This window comes from Lactuca sativa, chromosome 5 (assembly GCF_002870075.4).
Source record: "Lactuca sativa cultivar Salinas chromosome 5, Lsat_Salinas_v11, whole genome shotgun sequence".
Taxonomy (NCBI): Eukaryota; Viridiplantae; Streptophyta; class Magnoliopsida; order Asterales; family Asteraceae; genus Lactuca; species Lactuca sativa.
This window is the reverse complement of record NC_056627.2, coordinates 274,216,982-274,227,672: the sequence shown is the minus strand read 5'-3', so window position 1 is coordinate 274,227,672 and position 10,691 is coordinate 274,216,982. Positions and strand designations below refer to the sequence as shown.

At 35.6% G+C, this 10,691-nt stretch overlaps 2 protein-coding genes across 2 annotated transcripts; both read left to right on the top strand.

Moving 5' to 3' along the window:
- The first annotated feature begins 1,205 nt into the window (after positions 1-1,205).
- LOC111878840 (uncharacterized) lies at positions 1,206-3,963 on the top strand. Its single transcript, XM_023875328.3, has 7 exons — positions 1,206-2,373; positions 2,445-2,561; positions 2,651-2,829; positions 2,918-3,011; positions 3,192-3,269; positions 3,392-3,493; positions 3,619-3,963. The coding sequence occupies exons 1-7, from the start codon at positions 1,897-1,899 to the stop codon at positions 3,769-3,771; spliced, it is 1,200 nt and encodes a 399-aa protein (XP_023731096.1). The 5' UTR covers positions 1,206-1,896; the 3' UTR covers positions 3,772-3,963.
- Positions 3,964-4,140: 177 nt separating this feature from the next.
- LOC111878848 (BTB/POZ domain-containing protein At2g04740) lies at positions 4,141-6,617 on the top strand. The gene is made up of 4 exons (XM_023875335.2): positions 4,141-4,856; positions 4,945-5,677; positions 5,844-5,880; positions 5,959-6,617. Exons 1-4 carry the CDS (start codon positions 4,415-4,417, stop codon positions 6,445-6,447), a joined length of 1,701 nt encoding a protein of 566 aa, XP_023731103.1. The 5' UTR covers positions 4,141-4,414; the 3' UTR covers positions 6,448-6,617.
- The last annotated feature ends 4,074 nt before the right edge of the window (positions 6,618-10,691 follow it).

Sequence of the window (10,691 nt, the reverse complement as noted above, 5' to 3'; positions counted from 1 at the left end):
ACCTCATCAAACTACGTCATTTTGCATTAAATTTTCATTGCAATCATCCAAGGTTCTTAAACTTCATCCCTAAACTTGATTTACTTCAAAATATTTTGGAAATTCATCATTATATTTCTCCTATATCCTTTCATTTGTAGCGGTAGGATATAAAGTCCATCAGATGGTATTCGATAGAAAGACGTGATGTAAAAGAAAGATATTGTTGAAAGTCCAAAGAGTTTGGAAGTAATCAAGTTATGGGGTTGAAGTTTAAAAAACTTAGACAATTACAATGTAAATATGATACAAACCGATTTAGTATTATGAAGTTAGGTACCTAAGCTTATATAAGGTTGTTAGGTATATTCACTTTACCCTATATATATATATATATATATATATATATATATATATATATATATATATATATATATATATATATATATATATATATATGATGTGTTATTTTTTTTGCCATATAATTTTATTTCTACGCAATGTATCGAAGAGAATACAAGAAATCATATATTCTTCTATTTCTTTTATTATCTTCATATATAATTGTGACACGTGTCATATTTAATAAAATTAATCAATTTTTATTATACTTGTCATCATCTAAGAATGATAGAAGATGATATAAAAAGAAAAAAAATTCTCTATACCCAAATAAGTCTTAGTTTTATAATAAAATTAGAAAAACATATTATCTTGCGTAGAGATGAGCATCGGAACCGGCCAGAACCGAAACCGGTTCGGGAATTGAACTTGGTGAAAAATAGGAACCGAACCGGACCACCGGTTCTACTAGTTCCTGTTCCTACCGGTTCTTACCGTGTCTTTAATGTTGGAATCAACTCTCGAGAAATAGCAATATACGAATCTGGTTTTTGTCAGTTCTACTGGTTCAGGTTCTGCTGATTCCGGTTCCCGGTTCCAAATCCACAAGAATATCATGTCGGTCCTGGTCCGATCGGTTCTATCCGGTTCCGGTTCCCCGATCCAAATGCTTATCCCTAATCTTGCGTGTTCCTTTAGTCATTTCCGTCCTTTTTGTGATTAGCCCATTTAATTTCTTAGTACTTCAAAATTAAATTGTGTTAACGTCCTTAATTTATTGTCTTCTATCTTTCTTTGTAATTTGAATTTTCTTAACGTTATAGATTAATTTGTAAAGAGACTTGAGCTCCACTCTGCCCTACCAACCACGGACCACCAATCTCTTATCATCCATGACGCTAAGTCGCTAACAATCCAAGCATCCAACATTACCTCTGATCAAGTTATCAAGTTAAAGGCTTAACCTTTACCCAGTACCCACCTCTTTGAAAATCTCTTCTACTTCCACTACTCGGTTAGTTCTTCCCTAATTTTATAATAAAATAAGATTTCAGACACCCATTCTTCATCAATTCAAACGAGTCGCACCCTAAATAGATTAGGGCTTTCCCCAACTCTTCTATCTATTGTCAAACCTTCATTTCAAGATTATCATTTTATCCTTTCTCTTTTCTATCTTTTATTTTCATTATGCAGTTTGCTTGATTACTATATCTTGATTGAATTCGTTTTTTCTTTCTTGCAATCTTTTTATTTCTCTTCGGAATCTTCATCAGTTTGGTCTTCTGGGGTCTTGTATTTAAGAATCCGAATTATCTCAAGCACCCATTTGGAGTTAGGTTGTATAGATTCGATCTTTAGATCATCTAATTATGCCCATGTGAGCTTTCTCTATCGTCTTTCTTATATAGAGTATTTTGTACTTTTCCTGAAAGAACCCATAAATTTCTTGAATATTTTAGATTGTTAAGTCCATGGCGTATTCCACAATTTGCTAACTTCTTCAAGACCCATCATTCCTCTCTCTCGATAGATCTATATTATCGTTGTAATTTGCGTTCACTAGTTTAAGAAATGTATGGAACTCAAAGCAAGAGGGATTTGTCGCTTGAGATTCAATCACAAATCCCAATCTTGAGACCAAGCATTCATGCTAGAAGGGCAAATATTACAGTAAAGTTTCAAGATCTTTATGGGTTTACTGTGGAAGGCAATGTTGATGATGCGAACATATTGAATGAGGTGAGAGAGAAAGTGAGGGAACAAGGTAGGGTTTGGTGGTCATTAGAAGCCAGCAAAGGGGCAAATTGGTATTTGCAAACCGATGTATCCTCTGCCCTTAAAGCATCCTTGAAATTTTCAGTTTTAGTGAACGCAATCACCCTCAAGAAGCTAATAAGGAAGGGAATTCCTCCAGTTTTGAGACCTAAAGTTTGGTTTTCTTTATCTGGCGCTGCTAAGAAGAAATCGACTGTTCCTGATAGCTATTATAATGATCTGATAATAGCTGTTGAGGGTAAAGTCACCCCTGCCACTAAGCAGATCGATCATGTAAGTTATACATATGAAGATTTTTCTGTTTTTGACTTGAAGGGTATTTTAGACATTTTACACTCTTGCAGGATCTGCCTAGAACTTTCCCTGGTCATCCATGGTTGGACACTCCCGAAGGTCATGCTTCTTTGAGACGTGTTCTTGTTGGTTACTCTTTCCGTGATTCTGATGTTGGTTATTGTCAGGTAAATAAAAAATCCAACCTTTTTTTTTTGAATCCGTTATCCCTTTAATTTGTTTAAGATGATGAAAGATGATGCATATGTTGAATCAGGGTTTGAATTATGTTGCTGCATTATTGTTACTTGTGATGAAAACGGAAGAAGATGCTTTTTGGATGTTAGCAGTTCTTTTGGAAAATGTACTAGTCAATGATTGTTATTCAAGTAACTTAACAGGTTGCCATGTAGAACAACGGGTGTTCAAGGATTTGTTGAAAAAAAAGTGTCCAAGGTAATATTTTAATCTTTCAAGATTCTTCATAGTCTTTTTCTTTTTAAAGTTTACAGCTTTTAATCTTTCAAGATTCTTAAATATGCAGTATATATGCTCATTTAGAAGCCATTGAGTTCGATGTTTCCCTTGTTGCCACCGAATGGTTTCTTTGCCTCTTTTCAAAGAGCCTGCCTTCAGAGGTAGTAACATTTCTTTACTGATAATAGCAACATACTTTATTTTTGCAATTTTTGGGTAAAAAGTAAACTACATTTCTTATATTGGTAAAAAGAATAAAGTATGTTGAGATTTTTTGTAATTTAGATACATGTTTATGTATCTAAATATCTAATGGTTTCTTACTTACAAAACTTATTCAGACAACCTTGCGAGTTTGGGATGTTCTCTTCTATGAAGGAGCAAAAGTTCTATTTAATGTGGCTCTAGCTATCTTCAAGGTGATGATACACTTATACTCAATCCCATGAAAAACGAAAATTGCAACTTTTTTTTTTTTTTTTTTATAAAAATGTTTGATTTTTTTGTCAAATGTCTGAAATTAGTCTTAAAAACATTGCAGATGAAAGAAGAAGAGTTGCTCACAACACACCATGTTGGGGATGTAATTAATGTAATACAAAATACTACTCATCATCTATTCGATCCGGATGATCTATTGACGGTAAGATAATTTTTGTCCTACTGACATCAGTTCCAGTCTAATCCAATGCATGTCAACCGCAGTATAACCTGTTCTGTGGTGTCTGTTTCTGTCAGTGTGACGTGATGTTTTGGTATTTTTTGTAGGCCGCGTTTGATAAAGTGGGGTTTATGACAAGCACAAGTATAAATATATCAAAGGAAAGGAAAAAGCAAGAACCAGCTGTAATGGCAGAACTTGATCAGAGATTGAGACGCCTAAATTCTAATAATGTGGAAGTTGATAGCTTAAATTTGTGATGCAAGTTACAAAATTAATTCAAATATATACATGAAAATGTTGTAGTACAAATGCCAATTAGGCACTTTCTTTGGGTTGTATTAATAATGTTTATGAGAAAACTTATTTCATGACAAAAAAAACAGGATTTACCTAAGATCCTATAACATTGCTAATACGATTCTATTAAGTTAATATAATCTTCTTATTAATGTTGTTGTTATGATGAGGATATACGTTTGTGCCCAACATTAATTGTTTCAATATTTACTATAACAAAGTAAAATATTTTTTTTTTCATCAAAGTTTGTATTTTTGTTGAAAGAAGTTAAGAAACAAGAGAGAATTTCTTTATGATTCGCTTACTTCAATAAAATCCAAATTTTGTTTTGTTAAACTCAAAGAAACTCGGACAAGAGTCATCCATTTGGATATTGCGGTTTATAAACATCTGAATCATCTTCTTCCTGTAACCCCTTTCTCGCTTCAATCAATTGATAAACCCTAATTGTATTCCGATTACAAAGGAAATGCGATTTCGCAAAAACCGCCTCCATCTTCAATCTTTAACTACGAAATGAATCGACACTCTTATCTTCATCATCATCGTCATCACTTTGTTCAGACCCAGGTAGCATCTGTAAAATCAAAATCGTAATCGTTATGTCGGATTTGGACGACATTGACCTCGGCCCAGAAGACTTTTTGGCATCAGTCCCACTGAAAAAAGTTCCTTACGGCGATGTTTTCGAAGCCTCACGCGCCGGCGACGTCAACCGGTTGAAATACCTATTGGAGTCCGGTGTTAACGTAAACGCGCGCGACCAGTGGGACTCAGTGGCTCTGTATTACGCTTGTTTAGCAGGGCATCTTGACGCCGCCAGGATGTTGCTGGAAAACGGCGCAATTTGCTCCGAACACACCTTTGATGGTGATAGATGTCATTACGCGTCGTTGAATTTGAAGGTCAGGAAGCTTTTGAAGGCGTTTGAAGCTCGGCCGCCGCCGTTGGGTCCGTTGCAGGGAGCTTTGAGAGAAACATTTCTTGGGTGTCTCGCTAATAGAGGTAATCTAGAGCAATTGGATGGTCAATCTCAGCTTACAGGTTCGTTCAAACATCTGATCTTTATACGTTTGATTAAGATTTGTTGTTGATCAAATTGAATATCGATCAGACCAAGTACTTTGATTAGGTGATTTGTCTAATGGAGGATCCAGCCCGAGCTATTTTCCTCCAGATGTTGTGTTCTATCTCCATGGAAGACCTATCGAAGCTCATAGAGTCATCTTGAGCGCTCGATCTCCCTACCTCAAGAACAAATTCCAGAACGATTGGAGGTGTCGCAAGGAAATAAGATTCTCTCGAGAAAAACTGTCATATCCTGCATTCTACAGCCTGATTCACTTCTTTTACTCTGATAGACTCGAGATTGCAGTGGACGACATGGAAGATCTTGTGAGAATATGCAAAGTTTTGAAGTGTGAATCATTACAAAAAGTGATAGAAAAGGAAGTGAGACATCAAAAATACGCAGATTATAAAGCCCTACAAGATATCGACAATTCACAAAGACGATATATCTTACAGGGCACTTCTCTTCCTGAAGATGATCGTCTCCCTGCTGCTTTATCCCGTCTTCTTCAAATATCTCTTGCTAATTCAACCAAAGAGCATGATGATCTTGTTTCACGAATGAAATTAACTTCATTGGAAGATGATCTTGCAGATGTTTGTATAAAAGTTGATGACAAGATCTTTCGTTGCCACCAGATAATCTTAGCTTCAAGATCCGAATACTTCAAAACAAGACTTTCCCGCATGGATGATTTCCTTGAAGGAAAAGAAGGTTTACCAAATTACCCTCTTCCACTTCTTGAAGAACGTGATCTTTCCATGGAAGCTTTCGAGAAAATGATCGAGTACATGTAAGACTCAATAACTTCCATTCCCCTTTTCCATTATAATATAAAAATCACATATATATATATATATATATATATATATATATATATATATATATATATATATATATATATATATATATATATATATATATATATATATATATATATTTATATGTTTTGATCTCAGGTACACAGATGGTTTGAAGGATGTAGATCCTGATCAGGTACATTCTAACATTCTTAACATTCATGAATGATGATTATGAATTGAAAAAAAAAATTTGTTTGATTTCATACAACAGGCTGAAGAAATGTTTGATGCTGCTTCAAGATATTTGTTATTTCCACTTAAACGAGCTGTAGCTGATGCTGTTCTACCTCATCTAGAAATGATTCCTCCTGCAGAATTGTGTCAGTGGTTGATATTATCAGACATGTATGGTGTTTTGAAGATCAGGGAATATTGTCTGGATGTAATGGCATGCAATTTTGAGACATTTGCAGATACACGAGAGTTTAGAGCAATGGTTTTGAGTCTGCCACCTCCATCAGGAGATTCATCACTTCGGACCACTGTTCCAAATGCTCCTGGAGCTGAAATGAAGATGACAGAAGGGAATGTTCTTGATGATTTGCGTGAAAAGTGGCTGGAAATTGAAGCAGGAGAGCTTGATGAAAGAGATGAAAGTGCATTGCTGTTTGATAAGCGCCTTGAGATGCTTATGATGGTGGCAGAAAGGGAGCAAGCTCAAGCTCAAGCTCAACCTCACTCATCATCTTCTTCCTTCTGATAATCTATTTTGCAGGGAGTTAAGTGAGAGAGATTAGTGTTATAGACTTATAGTGTATATGTCACTTTCTATTCTTTCCTCTTTTTTGTGGGTTTGGAATAGTTAATGCTTCAGAATATGTGGAAAGATGTTAAATTTTATATTGATTCAAATTCCTACTTTTTACTAAAGATTTAAACCCAAGATAGTATGTTTCTCTTGGGGGATGTTTGGTAAGATAGAATGGAATAAAAAACAGGAACATAATGGATTTGAAGGAAATGAATAAGTCATTCAAAATTGTTGTTTGCTATGAACAATTAGAAAACTAAGTTGAAAAAAAAGATTCAATGGATTTTACAAAAATAAACTTTAATTAGATAAATATATATCGCTAATCAAATTGCACATAAACTTATTTTTATGTCGTTTAAAATTTATACTATATGCATTTTAAATAGTCAGAAAATTTTAAAATTTAAGAATGACAACGTGCAAGTTCAAGTGAAAGTGAAAGAAGAGGATATTAAAAGGACAAGAAATACATACTTCAATTCTTTATTTAACACGACTAGTTTTCAATTTAATGCAACATCACACGACGAATGATTGTTCCCACACAAAGATTGAGAGTGAGGAAGTGAAGAAGGCACTAAGGAGGATGGGGAGGGACAAATCCTGGATAGAGCCTGGTTGTAACATTCACGATTTAGGGGTATGTTCCTTTTATACCCTATTTGTAAATTCTTTTCATTTTGGTCCCTAGCCTAGTATACTAGGCATACTCTATGATTATGCTGAGCGTATTGGATCGAAGGTTGGACACGGAGGCACCCACGTACGTTGAGCGTACGCTAAGCAGGGGAAAACCCTAATTTTTAGGGTTTGTGCCATATTTAAGCAACTTATGTTCAACCTCCACTCCTCCAAACCCTAAGATCGAAACCCTAATTGCCATTTGTGAGATTTGAGCTTAGAAGTGAGTTTTGGTGGTGTTTTTGGTGAATTGAAGGAAGAAGAACACTTGGAGGTTGCTTTGGTGTGGCTTTAGCTTAATCCAGATTTCTCTCATCATTTCCAGTTTTATTGAGGTATAAAGCTTTGAACTTGCTCCTTGTTTGGTTAGATCTAGTCTTTATGAAGTTTTGGTCCCATTTTGGTCATATGATGAGATCTAGTGGATTCCTTCCACTCTAGAAGTTAGGAGTTGCTTCTCTTAATGTTTCTGAGGTCTTTAGTCCATAAAGTTAGCATCTTGATGGTTGTTGATCAACCATGCATGTGCTTAGGTCATTATGGTGAAAGTAGAATGCTAAAAGTCAGGTTTGGGTCCCTTTGAGCCATGCAAAGGCTCCAAGTTCACGACTTTATGGACTAAGACGTCTATTTAGACTTGGATTTGAAATTTGGATGTTGGAATGCAAATATTAAGCACTTAAGGAAAAAGTGCTTAATAGACGTGTACGCTAGGTGTAACGCTGCACGTATGTGCCCGTGTCCACGACATACGTGCAACTTAGTACGCTGAGAGTACGTATGGTACGCGCAGCGTACCAGGCCTGGATTGGGATTTTGCGACTTTGGGCCATTTTTAGACTAGGGGAGTTTGGGCCTTGATGGGCCGTCAACCCTTCTAACTTTAAGCCATTGCTGGGCGTTGGGCCTTATTGTGTTTGGGCCCATAATGAGTTTTAGGAATCTTTTAGAGCTTTGGGCCACATTAGGATTTTTCTTATTTTCGATTTTTCGGGCACCGAACATTGTTTTTTCCGGTTCGTTTTTTTTCACACCTCTATTATACATGATTATATGTACTTTCACCAACTTATAGCTAATAATATCGTTCATAAAGTCGTGTGCACCTTCGGGATCCATTACTCATTTCATGGTTTAACATTGTAATGCTTATTAATACATTCACATTCACATACCCATACACACATACATATACATACACATACGTAAATACATACACGCACACACACACACACACATATATATATATATATACATATACATTCATATATACATATACACATACACACATAGATATTTGGTACAAGTTAAAGAATGAAATGAGTAACGGATCGAAAGGTACACACTGCTATACACATGTAGATATTAGGCAAAAGTTGATGGAAGTGTAGATATAATCATGTATAGTAGAAGTGCAAAAAATGAAGCGAATAATTTATGTTTGAATGTATATGCATATGTATGTGTGCGTGAAAGATAATAATAATAATAATAATAATAATAATAATAACAACAACAACAACAATAACAATAATATATATAGACAAAACTAGGGATGAGCATAGGCGGGTACCCGCCTCATTTGGCGAGAACCGGAACCGGAACCGACGGTTCCTAGAAAGTTAGAACCGGAACCGGAACCGCTCTAGGCAGTTCTTAAATGTTTGGAACCAGTCTCGGAACCGGCGGTTCCGGTTCCGGGAGCGGGTAACCTGGTTACATGAATTTTGTTAACTTTTGTCGATAAAACCGCAATTTAGTTCGATTCAAATCAAGTCAATTCGGACCAAAGACGGACAAAACCGGACCAATATATATTCTAAACTGGTCTAAGTAACACTCATATTTATATGAGATAATATATATATATATATATATATATATATATATATATATATATATATATATATATATATATATATATATATATATATATATATATATATATATATATATATTAACCGGTTCCGGCGGGTACCCAGCGGGTAGTGGTTCCGAAAAAACGAGAACCGGAACCGGAACTGCTTAAGGCAGTTCCATAACTTTAGGAACCGGAACCGGAACCGCTTAAGGCAGTTCCGGTTCCAAAACCGGCAGTTCCGAGGCGGTTTCGGTTCCAAAAGCGGGTACCCGGTTCCGATGCTCATCCCTAGACAAAACTTCAAAAATGGTCTCTGTGGTTTTTGAAAATATCAAGTTTAGTCACTAAGTTTAAAAAAACTCACAGATGGTCCTTATGGTTTCAAAACTTTTAATGTTTAGTCCTTCCGTCTAACTCCGTCAGCTTTCTACCGTTAAGTGAGGGGCATTTTCGTCATTTCAATACCCAGGGACCATTTATGAGGTTTTTTCTTATTTTAATTAAAAATAAAAAATAAAAGTTAATATGTAAAGGGTCTCTCTCTCTCTCTCTCGGATGCTAATTGAGTCGCTATTTTCGAAGAGTAGAGATTAAATGGGGAGATTGAATCTCAGAAAATCTAATCTCAATTTTGTCACCAACACCTGGATGTTGATTCGAATCACTTCTTGTTTTTCTTGATTTCTCGTTCTCCTTTTGGACAGCAAATTCTTGAGGGTTTTTTTGATTCCACCAACACTTTGTAATCTGTCAATCTCTTTCTTCATTTTGTTTTTCTCTTTATTCTGTTAGGAGATTTTAGTTTCCATGTTAGTGATGTTGAGGAACAGATCCAGAGCTGTAACAAAACAATCACCGATCATGGTGGATCACCAAGCTTCGTCTCTTTCACCCCCTACTCCACAGAACCCGACCCGATCTATTTCATCTTTTCTTGGTTCTCCAAGGTTCTTCAATGGTGGATTCTTGCCTAAAAATCTTTCACCGACCTCCATTCTTGACACCAACAAACAGTTAATAAATTTTCCCGGCAACCCATTTGGATTCAGTAAAAACCCAGAAAAATCCACAAAGGTCGTTGAAAAAAAAACACCCATCTGAGAAAGTTGGTTATGAAGGAATTTTGGGATCAAGACCCGAAATTCTCAGTTTTCAGCCGGTCCAACTTCAATTGGATTTGGATCGCCAAGATTTTTTACAGGTCCTTTGTCTTTGAAGGTTTAGGTTTTAGAAAAATCCCAAATCGATCCCCACTTGAATTGAATCAATAAAAATCCCAAAAGTCGATGGTTTCAGAATTGATGCTTTAATCGAGTTTCCAGCACAATGAAGACGAGAGAGAGAGAGAGAGAGAGAGAGAGAGAGAGAGAGAGAGAGTGTGGGACCCTTTAATATTAATTTTTTTTTTTATAAAAAAATAAGGCAAATCTTCATAAATGGTCCCTGTGGCAGTGAAATGACATAAATACCCTCCACTTAACGGCCAAAAGTTAACGGAGTTAACGAAAAGGACCATTTGTTAAAAGTTTTGAAACCACAGGGACCATCTGTGAGGTTTTTTGAACTTAGGGATTAAACTTGATATTTTCGAAAACCACATGGACCATTTTTGATATTTTGTCATATATATATATATATATATATATAT